Source organism: Brassica napus, chromosome C5 (genome assembly GCF_020379485.1).
Source record: "Brassica napus cultivar Da-Ae chromosome C5, Da-Ae, whole genome shotgun sequence".
In the NCBI taxonomy this organism is placed as follows: domain Eukaryota; kingdom Viridiplantae; phylum Streptophyta; class Magnoliopsida; order Brassicales; family Brassicaceae; genus Brassica; species Brassica napus.
In genome coordinates, this window is record NC_063448.1 from 18290519 (window position 1) to 18308923 (window position 18405).

An 18405-nucleotide genomic window follows, 5' to 3' on the forward strand; every position below is an offset into this window, starting at 1 on the left:
TAAATAATTTTTAAAATTAATATTTTTTTCAAAATTCATTTTGATTATCTTAGTATATATATTTTAAATCATTATATATTTAAACACATGTCACAATATTAGAAGCAAAATTATTATCAAATAATACTTTGCAATTATCTTTTGTTTAGGATTTTGAAAATGTAAAATTACTATTAAATAATATTTATAATTTATTTTTAACAAAAAAAATTATGTTTCTTTTTAATAATATTATTTTAGTTATGAGATAAATTAACATAGATCACAATCTTAGATATAAAATTGTCATGTGTTGCGATCATGTCACTTAGTAATTTTAAATAACTAAGTTTTATATAATAAAATAATAATTGTCATGTGTTGCGATCTGTAAATTAATAACTTTGAAAAAGTAAGTTTTATATAATAAGATTGTTTTTCATTCCTAGTCAATTAAATATAATATCAAACAAAAAGAAAGTGAAATCGAGAAAAAAATCCAAATTGTAAAGCGAGTAAAAATCGAAAGTCGTATTATCGTATATATATCACCCCTTAAAAAACCCTCGAGTCGTTTTACTGGAAACTGAACGTAACAAGAACAATCCTTCAGCAGATTCAGTCAGAATCGATTGAAAGGTAACATTTTCTTTCTACGATTCCAGTAGCAAAGTTTGAGTTTTTATTTACCGTTCGTTCCTCAACAGCGACGCATGATCAGTCTTCAAAAAATCGATTCTTTTTTTTTTCTTCCGTAAAGGTTCTTACTTTAAACGTAACCAGCGAGGGTTTTACTAATTCAACAGCGTCAAAACTTCAGATCTTATATATCTGCTTTGTTGAATTGTTGCAGGCGACCGATCGTTTTGTGTTCTAAAAGGTTTATTAGTTTTAAAATCTCACAGATGGGAAGTAGCAGTTCGAAGAGTAGGATAAACAGCACGCCACAGCATCCTTCTACGGCTTCTGGGCTTCAGCAAAAGAATCATGACAAAAAGTATTCACTCATCGGCGATAACTACCGTTCCACTGATGAGGTAACCATTACTCAACGCAAAGATTCTTGAGAGTTTATTTTTATTTTTTCTTGATATGTTTCTTTGAATGTCCGGTTATGATAATAATTAGGTTACTGCTGCTCTTTCGCAAGCCGGTTTGGAGTCATCGAATCTGATTGTTGGTATAGATGTCACAAAGTCCAACGAGTGGACAGGTGAAAAACCCTAGTTACATATATGAATATGTTATTGTTAATGTAAAAGTTTATGACTTTGGTTGTTTGATTTTACAGGAGAGAGATCATTCGACGGGAAGAGCTTACATCACATAGGACCAGCTCCAAACCCGTATGAGCAAGCGATTTCAATCATCGGAAAGACTCTATCCTCTTTTGACGAAGATAACTTGATCCCTTGTTATGGCTTTGGAGATGGTAATGTTCTGTCTTTTTCTCTTTCTTTTGTCGACAAGAGAAGTAATGGTTGTTGTTTTTGTGTGGCTGGTTCTTGTAGCTACGACACATGATCAGGATGTATTCAGTTTCTTTCCGGATGATGCATTCTGTAACGGGTTTGAACAAGTTCTCTCTCGTTACAGAGAGATTGTTCCTCAGCTAAGTCTTGCAGGTCCGACTTCTTTTGCACCCATTATCGAAAGGGCTATGACGATTGTGGAGGAAAGTGGAGGGCAGTACCATGTTCTTCTCATCATTGCTGATGGTCAGGTAAAACTAACGAAAGGCTTTGCTTTTTCGCTAACGATCATTTTATCACATGATCGGTTACTAATTAGATAATTATGATGTCTGTTAGGTGACAACACAGCACGGTGGTCTCAGTTCACAAGAACGTAAGACCATTGATGCTATCGTTAGAGCAAGGTAGAAAAAATATATATATTTCTTGATTATTAGTTTCATTCAACATTAGATGATGATGATGATGATGATGAGCTCTTGTGATGATCTTAAATGCGCAGTCGGTATCCATTATCGATAGTTTTGGTTGGTGTTGGAGATGGTCCTTGGGATACAATGAGACAGTTTGATGACAACATCCCCGCCCGTGCCTTTGACAACTTCCAGTTTGTGAATTTCACGGAGATTATGGGGAAGAACATTGATGCTGGAAGAAAAGAAGCAGAGTTTGCAGTTTCAGCCTTGATGGAGATCCCTTCTCAGTATAAGGCCACCCTCGCGCTCGGCTTACTCGGGTAAAAGTTATCATTATTATAACCTCTGCAACTAAATGTAATTGATTTCTCTAATAAAAACAAAACAAAAATGATCTTCTTTCCAAATTTTACAGAAGAAGAACTGGAAACTGTCCAAACAAGATTGCTCGTCAACCGCCAACAAGTGGTTACAATCGAGCTGTGAGCAACAGCTCGAAAAGTTCTGTGTCAAGTAGTGTTGCCTCTGCACCTCCTACGTCATCTGGTAGTAACGAGAGCCAGGTTTGTTCATTTCTATATACATAACTTTCAGAGAATGACTTAACCATGTATATTCATCAAAATCAGTTAACTATTGTTTTTCGGATTGAATTTCAGGTTTGCCCGATCTGTCTGGTTAAAACAAAGAACATGGCATTCAACTGTGGACACCAGACTTGCGACGAATGTGGAGAAGCCATTCAAACCTGTCCTATTTGCCGCGTCTCTATTGCAGTCCGTATCAAACTCTATTAGTACCAGTTTTCCATTTACTCACATTCCCACTGCTATCGGATATTTAGGATTTGAATTGAGAATGCAGTAATTGGTTTTGTTGCACCTTCCTTGTTATAAGCTTTACAGTTTTCTTTTATAAAGAATAGGTTGTTTTCATGCCGATAACATGTTTTCTTGTCATGCAAGTCTTGCTATTGTTTGATCTAGGTGCAGTGGTCATTAACTCCAAACCAATACTAAAACTTCATTAGTAACATTTGTTTATACTGACAGAACAGTAATTCATGTAATTTATATTGAAACTAAAACACACACATTTAGTAACACACATTTTTTCTCATACCGAGATAAAAAACCATATACTGAGGCTTAGTTTGAACTAACCTTACCCGTCGCGGTCCTGGAGGGTAACAAGCAGACCGTTCTTGGTGTACAACGTGGTGGTAAGTTTGGGAACAACAGTCTGCCCTTCCACAACTTTGACCTTATACCTCACCAAGATTGCTGCAGCCACCATTTTCATCTGTGTGTAAGCAAACTTCTTGCCAACACAAAGTCTTGGACCTGCATTGAACACAACGTACTTGAACTGATCTCCACTAACAATCTTTCCTTCTTTGATCCATCTCTCTGGTTTGAACTCTTCCCAATCTTTCCCCCAAATCGATTCTATTCTCCCCATTGAGAAGATGGAGAAGAAAACCCTAGCGCCTTTCTTTACCCTTGTCCCATCAGGTAATACGTCGTCTTCCAAAGCTTGTTTCATCTCAATTGGCACTGAAGGGTAAAGCCTCAGTGACTCTGTCAAGGCAGCTTGCAGATACACCATTTCGTTAAGCTCTTCCGCATTGAACGGTTCATTAATTACTTGAGACGCAAGTTTCCCACGGATCTCTTTAATTTCGCTTAGGATTCTCTTCTCGACTTGGGGATGATTATGAACTAGCCGGAAGAACCAGACCAGAGCCACCGATGTGGTGTCTCGGCCCGCGATGATGAGACTTGTGATGAACTCTCTGAAGTACTTGTCGGAAAAGTAGTTCCCTTCTTCTTTCTCGTACTCTCCCTGCATAAGGCGTGACAAGAGATCAGATGGATCGTTCAAACTCCTTAGTTTCCTCATCTTGTTCCTCCTCTCTCTCACTATCTTGTTAGCAAACGCGTGAACAACTATAACCGCTTTTTTCAGCTTTCTCTCAGACCCAATCCCTAGAAACCTCATTGGCTTCCACACAAAAGGAGGCATCAGAAACCTAGCGAGCGTATACTCTGTAGCTTCCTCAAAAGCCTTAGCAAAAGGAATTTCCGGTAAGTCCACCCCTAACGATCCTGGATCAACCCCAAAGGCAGACATACATATGTTGTCGAAGGTGAAACGAACGAGCATGTCTTGCAGATCAAAGACTCTCTTCGAAGTAGCCATCTTCTCCATCAGTTTCACCAGCTTCAGCTCCACAAGATCTCTCATCGTAGTAAACGTGTGCTCCAAGAAACGTGAAGAATGCATCTCAGTTTTAGCCACACGTCTCTCTTCCTTCCAAAGCTCGTCATCAGCGTTGAAGATCCCATCTTCAAGAAGCTCACGAAACCTCTCTCTATAGTACTCCCCCTTCGGATAGTTTTTGAAATTTGTTTTGAGAATGTGTTCGATGTTTGCAGGATTTGCGGTCAAGATACCGTAACACCCACCGAACCAAACTCCCCTGTAATGAAACGTCCCACCGGCTCTGACCAGGCTTCTCGTGCACCAACCAAGCAGATCGTCTATGTTCAAGGCTAACGTGGGTGCCATTCCCAACACTGGCCACATCACTGGCCCGCCTTTGCTCAGTAACTTCTCACGCAAGTAACTAAGAAGAAAAAGCCCTGTTAGGGCTAAAGCCACGTCCGAGAACTTTAAATGAGTGTATACCCATTCCACCGCAGAAGTCAACAATTTCATCTCCATGAACACAAAGGATTAAGCTTTTGGGAATGAGTTGGTATGGAAGAATTTGGATGGCAAGGGAAATAAATAACCTGTTTTATTAATTGATCACAACCAACTTCATTAGTCCCTACTAAACTGTATTAACTCTGAGGCTTTGTAGCTTTTCTGAATAAGGAATCCTTGTCATAATAGAGGGGTTAGCTGTTGCAAATTATTGATTATATAGCTTATCATAAAATGTTAATCAAGTAACAAAACCTCATGTGTTTCACAAGAATGCACTCTTTTGCTGATTTTATAAACCATCCTGATTTGTATCGAGCAATGTATAAACAAATGTTTATTGCAGAACTAATTTAATTATCTATATGCCTTAGATTGTTATGTTCCAACAAACGCATTTCTATATAGACTAGCTAAAAATTGGTTCATACATCCGCACTTACTTTTATTACAAGATTTATGGAATATATATGTATCGAACTATAAACAATATCGTTCATGTATGATGATGTATCATCGAACATTTCATAACCTTCAAACAAAGTACTTTGAGGTGAAGAACCGACCATTCTCGTTTCATACTCTTAAAACCAATAAATCTACAGTAATTCATGTTGAATATACACATGATATTTCAAGAAAAATACACTTCTGTCTTGCTCTTGCTTTTGAGATGTATATATATAGTAGAAATGATTTTGTTTTTCTGCTGCTAAACACATATTAGAATTGAAATGTATCTGGCAGATCCTAACTCCCAACCACTTAAAGCGAAGGCGTAACCTAAAGTAGGGATCTTCTATTCTCAGCAAAATGTCATCGATGATGTAACTATGGACGCAGACGGTAATATGGCTTTAATTTCATAGGCATTACGAAAGCAGTAGACATTAATTATAATTCCCTTTTTTGTTGTTTTAATGTTAAGAAGGTCCCCATTCTTTACCACTAGGGGCATAGTCCCCGCGTAAGCGCGGAGCCGGGTACGTTGTTTGTGCGTTGTGTAGGTTTGTGTACAGGATGTTGTCGTTTAATTTTTTTTTTTAATTTTGTTTTTCTGTGTTATTTATTATGTGATGAATGAAACATTGGAAATCACATAACTTGATTTGGTTGATATAAGAATGATCGGTGAATTCTTATGTGTTGTTATTTTCATATCTTTTTTCGTAAGGATTTGATCGGTCATTAGCGCTTTCATGTTCAAAAGTTATTGTTTATTGAGTTGATTAGTGTTTACTTAGGTATTTGTTAGTATATTAACCAAATAGTGGAAGGAAAAAGATATTAATTTAGGAAAAATCTAATAATTTATAACTGAGCGCTCGTGGCTTGATGGTAAAGAACTCACGGCTGTGAGTTCCGGCCGCTTAAATTCGAGTTCCAGCCACCGTCGATCAAAATGTGGTGAAAAAGACGGCCCTTGAAGCTACCTACCGTAGGACTCTTAGTTTCTCTCGTTGTGTTCTATATTGGAACACCATTTTACAGGCATAAGGTGTCATCAAATCAGACAATATAGCAAAAGATTTGGTTAGAGTCCCCATTGCTGCATTCAAAAACCGTAAGCTTCATTGTCCTAGTGACCTTATGGAGCTTCATGAGCTTGACTCACATTATTACAAAAGCACTGGTAAATATCAAGTTCATCACATTCATCACACTCCCTTATTCAGGTCAGTGTTGCATATCATCACGTCAATGAATTTAATGGTATTTCAAATTCTTATTCTATTTTTGGCTTTTTGCAAGATTGACTCAAAATTCAAAGTCAAACCTAAAACTAACCCATGGTTTTCTTGGATTTTTCTTTTGTCCTATTCACCCCACAAGTTCATGATATTCACGAAAATGCCATCACATTTTTTTATTTTTTTTTCCGAAAATGACATTTTTACTCTCTCACATTCATCATCTTCAAGTAATTACAAGATTGCCATTGTCATCAATACCCCAACCACCATGAACAACCAATTTGAAGCTCTTAATGCACCTAAAATCGATTTACACTCTCTCTTTCTCACTTGTTATGAACTAAAAACAACATCTCTTTCACTTTGCCTCCATATTCATCCAAAAAACTCAAGCTTTTGATTCAAAAATTTTTATGGTTTATAGAGCCATTCAAGCATACTATTCTTGGGGATTACTTTCGTTTGAGATTGTGGGTGGCTGGAGAAGACTATGTGTGCTAAGGAAGTCATCTCACTAGTTTAAGGTATGAAACTGAAATTTTTTCCAGATCTGTTTGTGTAGAAGACTTACCCGTAAGTAGTCTGGCTGTAGAAGACTTACGCGTAAGTCTTCTGGTCAAACGGACGACTTACTTTTAAGTCGTCATCTTTGTTTGTTAAAAAAAAAATCTAGAGAATACCCTAGACGACTTACTGATAAGTCGTCTAGGATAAATGGGTTAGTTTTGCATTTGACCGAATTGTGTCAGATATTTGACTTTTCCTGGACGACTTACCAGTAAGTCTTCTCCAGGAAAACAAAAATTTCAATATTTTATTAAATCTGGACGACTTATCTGTAAGTCGTCTCAGGTTACTTTTGCAATTGGAAAATAAAACTTAAATATTTAACTTTTCCCAGACGACTTACGCGGAAGTCGTCAAGTAAGACGACTTACTTGAAAGTCGTCCAGGATAAGCAAAGTCGTCCAGATTTAATTCCTAGATTATGGTCAAACCTTGCTTATCTCGGACGACTTTCTTGTATGTCATCTGCCTGGACGACTTTCAAGTAAGTCGTCTGGGTAAAGTTAAATATATAAGTTTCTTTTTCGAATTGCAAACTAACCTGAGAAGACTTACAAATAAGTCGTTTAGCTTTAATAAAATATTAGAATTTTTGTTTTTCCTGAGACGACTTACTGGTAAGTCATCCAGGAAAAGTCAAATATCTGATACAATTCGGTCAAATGCAAAACTAACCCATTTATCCTAAAGTAAGTCGTCTAGGTATTTTTTTTTAACAAACAAGCTGGACGACTTACAAGTAAGTCGTCCTATTTAAAATTCAATCGTAAAAATGACCTGTTTGGACGACTTACTGGTAAGTCTTCCAGACGACTTACTGGTATGTCGTCTGCGTCAATGTTTAGTAAACTTTCATTTTCTCTATGTTTACTAATGTGTTTTATTTTGAATTTTTGTAGATGATGCGTCAGTTACATGCAGTGTATGGAGAATAGTTGTTGAATGATTGCCGTTGGGATTTTGTGGTTGATAATGTCAAAGGAGCGAGAATCATTTTTTGGGGGGAAGGTTCGACACATGCTGAACTTCTTGCAATTGCTCAAGAAGATTATAACCTGGACATGAGCACAGAATCTGTGGAGATAACCTACTCATTACCAGCAGAAATGATGCAGGCTCTAGACACCCCTCTTATTCATGTTACAAGTGATAGACAAGCTCGAAACTTGCTCGAGATAACCAAAATGCATGGAGTACGGCTTTGTGTATCAAGCCGTAGCAAGGTGGAAACGGTTTCAGAGTTCAGGGAAGATGATGAAGCTGATGAAGCTTATGAATGTTTTGAAGATGATGATGATGATTTGGTTGAAGATGAAAATCACGATGGGAAGGAGGACGATGGGGAGGAGGATGCTGGTATCTCTATTGTTGCTGAAGCGGACGAGAATGGTGAGGATTACAGTGTTTATGGAAAGGTTGAAGATGAGGATGAGGAAGATGATGATATGTGTTTTGAAGATATCGAAATGATTGAAGGAGGAAGATCGAATGGTAACAGTATCTATGTCAACCAGAGTTTTGTTAGCAAGGATGCACTGCTTTCAGAGCTGCGGTTGACAGCAATGAGGTTTAAGTTCTCCTTCATAATATACAAGTCAACGAAAACTCTCCTTGTGACAACATGTCCGGTTAGTGGTTGTCAATGGAAGGTCAGAGCGAGTGTGAAACATGGGACAAACACGTTTTGGGTAACAAAGTATGTGGAAAAACATACATGCTCAGCGGGAGACCGACTCGCTCAGCGGAGACACTGTACTCCGAAGTATGTTGGTAGGCTTTTCATTGATCGTGTTGGAATCATTGATGGGTTGAATCCGCAGCATATCACTGATGCAATGAAGAACATGTTTGGCATGACGCTTGATTACACCACTTCATACAGAGCACTTTTATATGCACAAACATTGGTGAGAGGATCAGCAGAAGATGGGTATTCGCGTCTGCCATCATATCTCGAGCAAATCTCCTTAGCAAATCCCGATTCTATCACGGCTATAGAACTTGATTCTATCAATAGATTTAAGTATCTATTTCTCTCTTTTGGAGCTTCTATCAAAGGTTTTAAGTATCAGAGAAGGGTCATTGTGGTGGATGGGACTCACCTAAGTGGGAAATATGGAGGTGTTATGTTAGTTGCAGCCGCACAAGATGGGAATTTTCAGATATTTCCATTGGCTTTTGGGATCGTAGATGCTGAAGATGAACCTTCTTGGGAATGGTTTTTCACAAAATTGGCTAGTTGTGTATCTGATGAGCAGCCTCTGGTGATAGTCTCTGACCGGCACGCGGCCATTAAAAGTGCGTGTGATAAGGTGTTTCCTTGGGCAACCCGAGGAATATGTTATTATCACCTTCAAGATAACATTGTCAAAAAGTATAAAGGGAAACATCTCTTGTACTTGGTGAAAGGTGCTGCTTATGCTCATACGGTTTCAGATTTTGACCGGTACATGGCTGAGATACGGAGTGCAAACCCGGACCTTGCAACGTATTTGGAGAATGCCGACGTCAGCCTATGGTCAAGGGTTTATTGTCAGGGGGACAGGTACAACATAAAGACAAGCAACATCGCTGAATCTATTAATTCCGCTCTGAAGCGAGCTAGAGGATTTCCGGTTCAGTTCCTGTTGGAGTTCATAAGGGAGAAGCTAGGAAAGTGGTTTTGGAAAAGGAGAGAAGATGCTTTGAGTCTCCCAACTCAACATAGTCGAGGTGTTGAATACTTGCTTGCTGTTCGATCGGAGATAGCGGATACGATGACGGTACAACCAATTGATGGATGGCGATTCTTTGTGAAAGGTGGGAAAATGGACTGTGTGGTTGATTTGGAACATGGAAAGTGTGATTGTGGTGTCTATGCAGTGGAGAAAATACCTTGCTCTCATGCTATAGCTGCTGGAACATCTGTTGGTTTGCATATCTCCACACTTGTATGTCCAGTGTACTCAAAGAATTTTCTGTTTGCAGGATACTCAGAGAATATATATCCTTGTGTTGGACAACAAGTTGAGGAACGCACATGCTTTCCTCCGGAAGTAAAACGTGGTCCGGGAAGACAGAAGAAATCAAGATGGCAATTTTGGTTGGGGCTATCCAGGATGAGAGGACGCAAACCCCGGAAGCAACACAAGGCTTATAGATGCTCAAAATGCAAGGAAACTGGCCATACGAAACCACAATGTAAGTCATCCAGTGATTAGTCTTCCAGAAGACTTTCCATTAAGTCGTCCAGAAGGTCGTCCAGTTAGTCATCCAGGGTTTTTTCTTCCAGAAGAACTTCAAGTTAGTCGTCCAGTGATTAGTCTTCCAGAAGACCTTCAATTAAGTCGTACAGAAGGTCGTCCAGTTAGTCGTCCAGGGTTTTTTCTTCCAGAAGACCTTCAAGTGAGTCGTCCAGTGATTAGTCTTCCAGAAGACCTTCAATTAAGTCGTCCAGAAGGTCGTCCAGTTAGTCGTCCAGGGTTTTTTCTTCTAGAAGACCTTCAAGTTAGTCGTCCAGTGTTTAGTCTTCCAGAAGACCTTCAATTAAGTCGTCCAGAAGGTCGTCCAGTTAGTCGTCCAGGGTTTTTTCTTCCAGAAGACCTTCAAGTTAGTCGTCCAGTGTTTAGTCTTCCAGAAGACCTTCAATAAAGTCGTCCAAAAGGTCGTCCAGTTAGTCGTCCAGAGTTTTTTCTTCCAGAAGACCTTCAAGTTAGTCGTCCAGTGTTCAGTCTATGTACTAAAAATTTGTGTTATGAACTTATATGTGTCAACTTCTTTGTCAAATTGCACTACCAAACAAATTTGAGATGGTCTTGCCCTTTATATTATCCGAAATATAGTTACAAAAGGTCACTGCTCAGAAGACTTTCCAGACTACTTATAGTTAAGTCGTCCAACATTCCAGACGACTTAACTGTAAGTTTTCTGCGCAGAATATATTTACAAAATAGGGATCAAGTTCAAATACAAAATAGGGATCAAGTTCAAATACACACATCAGCCTAATCTATCATACAAAATCATCTAAAGTGGCATGTTTATCACCCGTCATACGTACCCAGGATGTCATCCATGTCCTTGTTTTCGAACTCATGCGCGTCAGGAAGCTCTTGAAATATATCCACCGCCATCTTATCCCTCATACTCTTCCAGTTGGCCTTAGCAAAGTCTTTTTTACTAAACTCTATCCCAAGAGCATGACATTCAATGTACTTTAGAGTGTACACGCCACAATCACCAGCTCGGGCCGGAGGTATATTGGTCGGTCTCTCATATGTGAATGGCTCCAGGCTGTATTGGGCACGTAGTTCGTCTGAGGAAGCGCACTCAACAAGCAGATAAGGGACCATGTAGAGAAAAGGCTCCATTACCACATCGAGTTCTTCTGGGGAGATACTGGAACAAATACTGTCAAAGACGACTATGTGCCTCTTAAGGATCGATATCCAAATAGCAATCCAATGACTGTCGGCGAAGTTTACTGGCACATAGATATCATCAATATCCGTCCCCCAAACCTTGTTCGATTGGCAAAATGATGGTATAGTGCCTGCATAATAATTCCACGCCCCACCAGGGAGTCTTCTTCCTAAACCGTTTTGATCGGGCTTCAAGTCCTTAAAATCCTTGAAGTTGAATCTCCATTGCTGAGCAAAGGGATGATCAAAGAAGCACATTCTCTCGCTCCTGAAATGTCGTGGGTTAGCGTCGTACCTCTTCCTCAGCACATTAATCCAAACATCAATATGCTGCATATAAAATAGAGTACAAGTCAGAAGATATCAGACGACTTAGTGGTAAGTCTTCTACGTAGACGACTTACAAGTAAGTTGTCTACGTCATAGCAGAAGACTTACACAGTCCTCCAGCCACTCTAGGGAGGTTCGGAGGATTTGATACCACCAAGTTCTACTTTTACGTGGTTTTTTATCGAGAGCTGTTCTATAATAACTGCAAACACAAAATGTTGAAAAGCAATCAGGTTTTATGGGAAAAGCAAGCTATTATGTGAAAAGCAAGCTATTATGGGAAAAGCAAACACTTACGGACAAGATTTCAACCAATCAGCGAGCTCCTTCAACTTATTGTTGTCAATTGGTGCAAAAGGATTATAGCCTGGATAAAGCTTTCTGTTTGAAATGATCACTTTGGCCGTGCTGTTTTCCGTATAAGGAGATTTCTGTGAGGCAGCAAGTTTCCTTGTTCGATCACTCTTTGCACGGCAAAGTGCCAAAGCAGCATCCCTCTTTTCTAGATATCTAGCATCCTCCTTCTGTAAATCTGAAACAGTGGATTGATTTTTGTCCAATAGAACAAGGCTCGGTTCTGGAGCTTTATCTTCCGTGGAACTAGCATCTGCGGACACATCTGCGGGCACATCTGGACCTTTATCCTCCGCCAAGCTCTTCCTTCCCGCGTTCGTCCCATTGACACTTTCACTCTGCAATATACAAGATGGGTTTATACAATAATAACCAAAGATCCATTTCAAACAATAATAACCAATGAGTGTCTTCAAACATGAAACAAAATACATATATAAAATCCATACACTATAAACAAAGCACACATGTTCTGACATACAAGAAACAAAGCAAATGCAACTTTTCAATTCTTATTCTTAAGACTTTGTCTAGTCAATCTCTTGTTGGGAGAGGATTTGTTACTAACCCCGGGTTCGAGCGTCGGTTTAGGTGGAGAGGTAGTGTTTTGAGATGATGTCCCTTTCCGTTTTGTGGTGATACCAACCTTCTTCTCCACAGCTTCCACCCTTTCCGACAGATACTTGATCTCCTTAAGGCACGTCCCAAACCCTTCCCTCATGGCATCAGCTATGTCCTTGAACATGGTTTTAATATCCTCTTTGGTCAACCCACCAACAGTCGTAGTCACCTCTTCACTAGCCTCTGCAGCTGCCTCTTCACTAGCCTCTGCAGCTGCCTCTTCACTAGCTTCAGCAGGTGCCTCTTTACGAGCTTTCTTCCGAGGTCTTGGACTGTCTTCCTTCACTACCTTTTTCTTCGCTGGACTCACAACCGCCGACTTTGTATTGACCCAAGTACCGGTGACTTCCCAGCAATCCATGGTCCACTTCCACGGTTTCTTCACAAACATGAGTTTAATTATGTTCTCCGCGAGCGTGTCCTCAACATCAAACTCTCATTTTGGAAACATTTCACCAGTGTCCTTTTGAACAAAGTTGATCACCCTAGTCTGCAGTAAATAGAAGATATGAACTTAGATATTTGACGGATTAAGAAAGATGGAAAGAAAAGACTTCACAGACGACTTATAATTAAGTCGTCTGGAAAGTCTTCCAGCTGGACGACTTAGTAGACGACTTATAATTAAGTCGTCTGTAAAGTCTTCCAGCTGGAAGACTTAGTAGAAGACTTATAATTAAGTAGTCTGGATAGTCTTCCCAGACGACTTAATTATAAGGCTTCTACTAAGTCATCCAGCTGGAAGACTTTCCAGACGACTTAATTATAACTCTTCTACTAAGTCGTCTAATTGGAAGACTTATTAGACGACTTAATTATAAGTTTTCTGCGAAATCATCGAGATTGAAGTGAATACCTGACTGAGGATAGCCTCTTTAAACTGTATGCGTCCTTTGCGACCCTTGTAAGCCAGTATCGGGAGAGACAGATTGTTTGGGAGAGGATTACCAAAAGTAGCACCCAATTCCGGAAGAGCTGTGTACACCCAGACCTGGAGAGCTTACGCAAACCCATTAATAATGTAACAACCCGAAATATCTCTGCCCTTCACAGAGTCCATCAGCACCTTAAACGCGACTTTCCCCCATGGATAATTCTCAAACCGTTCTAGCTTCATCACTAGCCTTGCCAGACTAACCCATGTAGGGGTTGAATACTTTCTCCCTTCAATGTATCCAGTGAAGATGGCAAGGTACATGAGCCGCTTGCGATCATCCCGAGACCACCCTTCGCATCTCTCAAGTGCTGCTATTATCTCCTGAGTAGATGGCCCAGCTTCGACATGAACTCCCAGCATCTCCCAAAAAGAAGTCAACTCCTTTGTAACAACAGAGTGAGGTCTCTCAAGGTCCTCGATGTACTCGCAGTTTAGACCAGTGAGGTGTTCAAACTCTAACAGTGAAAACCTCACAGGTTCTGGACCAACGAGACTCCACAGCTCATACTTCTTCTTTATGTCCAGCTGGAAACCGAGCATGTAATGAACCAGCCTTGAAGCCCAATCAAATCCCAGCTCTTGGAACTTGATGAAAACTCCCAACTTCGTCTCCTTCAGCTCTTCATATTCGTCATCATGAAGAGCTTTCTTTAAAGCAGCATACAACGTCCACAAGTATGATACAAAATGCAATGCACTGCGGGGGGCTCTTCCCCTAATGTATATATCCTACGGGGGAGTTCTGGCATCTCCATTTTTTTTTCCTGCAAAACAATCAAAGACAACCATCTCAAACAATCAAAGACTTATAATTAAGTCGTCTGGCAAGTTTTCCAGCTGAAAGACTTATAATTAAGTCTTCTGGAAAGTCTTTCCAGCTGGAAGACTTCCCAGACGACTTAATTATAAGTCTTCCAAGACTTCCAATTTTATGTTCATCTTTTCCTTAATCAATCACTCGACAGTAAGAGATATAACTTACCGACGGCGGAGTTCAACGAGACGCCTCTGAGAGAATGTGCGCTAGGGTTTCCTCTCGGGTCTTAAATAGAGGAAGCGGCTGTGAGAACGGTGGTGAGAACGACGGTGATAACGGCGGAGAGATAACCGGCGGTGAGAACGATGAGAATGATGGATTAGAGAGAATCGACGGAAATCGCCTTCGAAATCGCCTTTGAGAGAAACCGCTTCTGATTTTCGATAAACAGTGAAAAAAAAACATCTTATATATGGCCGGTAAATAATCCGGTTAGGTTTAAAAGTACATTGTAAAATTAAAGGTTTGGTCCGGTTTGGACGACTTACTAGTAAGTCGTCTGTTGAATACTGTACATCAGACGACTTACTAGTAAGTCGTCTCAGACCCTAAATTTAACCCCTAAACTAAATTGACTAAATTAACTAACTAACCACGTTATAAACCTGTAGTTATACTTAAATAGTATTTACTATACACAGAATTAAAAACACTTAGGTAAATTTTAAAGTTTTCAAAAAAACATTTATGCATTCCAAAATCTAACCCTAAGAACACATACAATACTACAACATATGTTGGCAAAACCTAAACCAAAGAATATCATGACTCACTACTTTCACTCATCTATGTTGAAAACAATTAACTTTTGTTATATCTTAATTTATATCTCTTAAAACATATGTTAATTACATGATTTCAATTTTTCGCTTATCAAAATATTTTTTACAAAAATTTTAAATTATTTCTAAGTAAAACTAGTCCAGATAAGTCGTCTGGACGACTTTCTGGTAAGTCGTCTGGACGACTTTCTGGTAAGTCGTCTGGGCAGACGAACTGGAAAGTCGTCTGGGCAGACGACTTACGGGGGTTAGAAACGTAAAAAAAATTTGGTTTTTTTTGTTTGTTTACAAGGGGTTGGTTGTAATTTCAATAGCCTTTTAGGTTACTTTTGCATTTGATTCATGTTTGGGTTAACCTTTGTGTTTGAAATCAAGTTGTGAGTCATATTTGGCAATTTTCCCTTCTAATTTTTTGCCAATTACAAATGATTACTTTCTATTTTAAAATTTTGGATGAAAATAAAAAATAAAATTGTAAATCAACTTGTAACTCTTAAATATTGCTTTTAAAATAATTATTTAAAAGTATGTTTTAGTCATTTTAAAACTATTTTTGGTGTTTTAGTAAAAATAATTATCAAACATATAAAAATATTTATTTATTTTTATTTCTTCATTCATTTTTTAGATTATTTTGCAATAAGAAAATTTGAATACATATACAAAAATATTTTATCTTTTTACGTAAATTGATCTTTTGACCTCTATCCCAATGTTCGCGTTGTTTAAGTTTTAACTTGTTTACGCTTGAAGAGGTTGCACTACTTCATCAAACCCAACTGTAGAAGCTTATGTTAGTTTGATTGAATGAGCAATGAAGGTTGAGATTTTAGTAGAAATGATAACTTGCCTTCTTGATCGCGTGAATGTTCTTTAGCTTACTTCAAGTGATCGCTCTGCACATGCTACATCATGTTTTTTTTTGTTAAAGAAACTCGTACTACAGAAGATATATGTTCTACAAATAAAGTATGTGGCATGCAATGATAATCTACGACGGTGAAGATTGCGTCAAGTGTGTAATATATGGTATGAACCTTTTGTTAGTTAAGGGCTAACTGCTGTAAACTGGTGCTTAAAATATGCTGCTAAATTGAATCTTCAGTTTGGAGCCTCTATTGAGGTTGCAAGGTAGTTGTTATTTATATACGTGTAAAAACAGAGCTTACTTGATGAGACATATAAAATTTTGAAAAAGAAAAAGACACAAGACCCTAACATGAGTTGGGAATAAGTTGTAGACATATTTCATTAATATGCGAAATTTAAAAAAGCTCTAGAGTGGTTGTGGAAGTCGACATGAGGGTCATAGACTCGAGTAGACATGAGGATCATAGACTCCCTTACTTGAGATTTACTCAATGCATGTCTTCTTTACAAAGAGTCTATGTTCAGAACTGTTGGCTCCTCCGCACTCTGCAGTCATTTCAAGAACAGGTCGAGCACTTGGTAGAGCTGCCTCGCCCCTGTTTTCTTCAACCATCCCATGACTATCAAGTCTTCTGCTGGTCACAGGAAAACTGATGTACATACCATGTAAGGAGGATGAAGATTAAGTTATAAGTTGTTGAACTGACCTTGACCGCAAAATTAGACGTGTAAGTTCATATAACTACCATAATAGCCAGTTCGCCACAGTGTAAAATAAACTCTTTAAATTGAGTAATGATTCAGAATGTGTATTTGCCATAAACCACTGAATTGTCTTCGTTGTGGGTGGTTTTGATGCCCATAACTTCCCCAACAATATCTTATATCAAAGAGTAATGAGTCATAACATTTTCAATATCAAACAAAAAAATCGTAACCGATAATCCATATACTATGGAAGCAAGGTTGAGAAAAAGACCTGGTAGAGGATGTTTGCGTTAGCGAGTAAGATCATTTCATCAAAGCTCCGGAACAGGAAAACCTCCATCGGCATAGGATTAATGGTTATATAAAATGTTGAATGAATCAATTGAGACGGGTGCAGTAGTCAGCTTGAAGTACTGATTGCTCTTTGTCCCATCAAATGAACTCAGCTAATAAATACCTCTCTCTCTCTCTCTGAGGAGGACTGGTGGACGCTAATTGATCCCTGGATCAGCGTGGACTGCATACTTTTAAAAAAAACAGACGTTATAAACACAGTTATCTATTACAATAAGAGAAAATAACAAAAAATTCAGTGACTTCTCGATCTATAGAATATAACGTTTGAAGCAAAACTTCAATAATTTAAAAAAACAACCAACTACTTGGCCATAGATTATTCATGCAAAAATATAATGGTGGAAAATTGAAGACCCCATCACACACAAGTCACAACCACAAACTACCCAACCTTTCGTCTATCTGAATGGGCGGGTCATCTAAAAAGATTTTTTTTTTCACATCCTTCCCTACCCTCTAACAATTTCAAAACTCCTAATACTGTAGTACGTTTCAGACCATTCCTGTGATCTGACATGAACACAAAGACATAGAAGAATGATTACCACATCGGCAAAGACAACTTCGAAGTTTTCTCTACGTCTTTCATACTCAGCAGCAGTCTGTAAACACACAAAAAAAAAAACATATTGGCTAAAATAAGGCAACAATTCTAACTGATTACATTGGCATGAACCATTCAAACACTTTCTCGATGAACTTCTCTAGAAACGCTAAGAAATTGCCAAAAAGTGCCAAACTTTCTAATGAAGTGGATAAGAAAGAAAAGGCAGACACCTTAGTGAAGACACCAACACCACATTCCATGGCGAGTTTAGCCAAGTAGAGATCATCAGCCAAACTTTCCCTAAACCCAGCGAACTGCATCAGCCACCTCATCACAACCAATCTCTGAAGCTTAAAATACCTGCTCATTGGGGTTGGAGATGAAGGTGTTCAGGTCCTCTATGGAGACAAGTTCCAACACTACATCTGCGACACGAAAACTACATAAGCGACGTCTGGTGTGAAAATTATGAAATTATAATTGCGATGAGTAACAAAACACACCTGGCAGCTCTAGTTGGTGTTCGCAAGCACTTGGAGGTGATAGTACACTACAAGAAAACAATATGGATACTGAGGGAAAAAATCGTCGGAATTTCGTCGGAATAACGTTATTCCGACGACATACCGACGAAACAAGTCCTCGGAAATAATTCCTCGGAATTTCTTCTTTCCTCGGAAATCCCTCGGAATTTTCCGACGGAATTCTGAGGAAACACATTTCCGAGGAAATTCCGAGGAGCACTAGTTTGTCGGAAATCTCCTCGGAATATACCGAGGGAGAACTTCGTCGGGATATTTCCTCGGAAGTACATCGATCGATTCGTTTTTGGACATATA

At 38.9% G+C, this 18405-nt stretch overlaps 3 protein-coding genes across 5 annotated transcripts; 1 reads left to right on the forward strand and 2 right to left on the reverse strand.

Annotated features, from left to right (window-relative positions):
• The first annotated feature begins 482 nt into the window (after positions 1-482).
• On the forward strand, positions 483-2803 carry LOC106364720 (E3 ubiquitin-protein ligase RGLG5). 2 transcript variants are annotated; one of them, XM_013804236.3, is made up of 9 exons: positions 483-618; positions 833-1016; positions 1108-1192; positions 1271-1411; positions 1491-1702; positions 1791-1858; positions 1957-2190; positions 2286-2433; positions 2530-2803. In XM_013804236.3, the coding sequence occupies exons 2-9, from the start codon at positions 885-887 to the stop codon at positions 2665-2667; spliced, it is 1158 nt and encodes a 385-aa protein (XP_013659690.1). In that variant the 5' UTR covers positions 483-618; positions 833-884; the 3' UTR covers positions 2668-2803. The 2 variants fall into 2 exon arrangements, with proteins under 2 accessions (XP_013659690.1, XP_022566631.1); XM_022710910.2 differs by having other exon boundaries at positions 527-618; positions 885-1016.
• A 65-nt stretch (positions 2804-2868) lies between these two features.
• Positions 2869-4724, reverse strand: LOC106364722 (cytochrome P450 86B1-like). Its single transcript, XM_013804237.3, has one exon. It carries the CDS (start codon positions 4595-4597, stop codon positions 3035-3037), a length of 1563 nt encoding a protein of 520 aa, XP_013659691.1. The 5' UTR covers positions 4598-4724; the 3' UTR covers positions 2869-3034.
• Positions 4725-16202: 11478 nt separating this feature from the next.
• Positions 16203-18080, reverse strand: LOC125587819. 2 transcript variants are annotated; one of them, XR_007324199.1, is made up of 4 exons: positions 17797-18080; positions 16934-17621; positions 16701-16834; positions 16203-16604 (listed from the first exon to the last, which is right to left on the reverse strand). XR_007324199.1 is itself a non-coding variant. In XM_048759044.1 (3 exons), exons 1-3 carry the CDS (start codon positions 17006-17008, stop codon positions 16439-16441), a joined length of 375 nt encoding a protein of 124 aa, XP_048615001.1. In that variant the 5' UTR covers positions 17009-18072; the 3' UTR covers positions 16203-16438. The 2 variants fall into 2 exon arrangements, 1 of the variants encoding a protein (XP_048615001.1); XM_048759044.1 differs by having other exon boundaries at positions 16934-18072.
• Between the last annotated feature and the right edge of the window lie 325 nt (positions 18081-18405).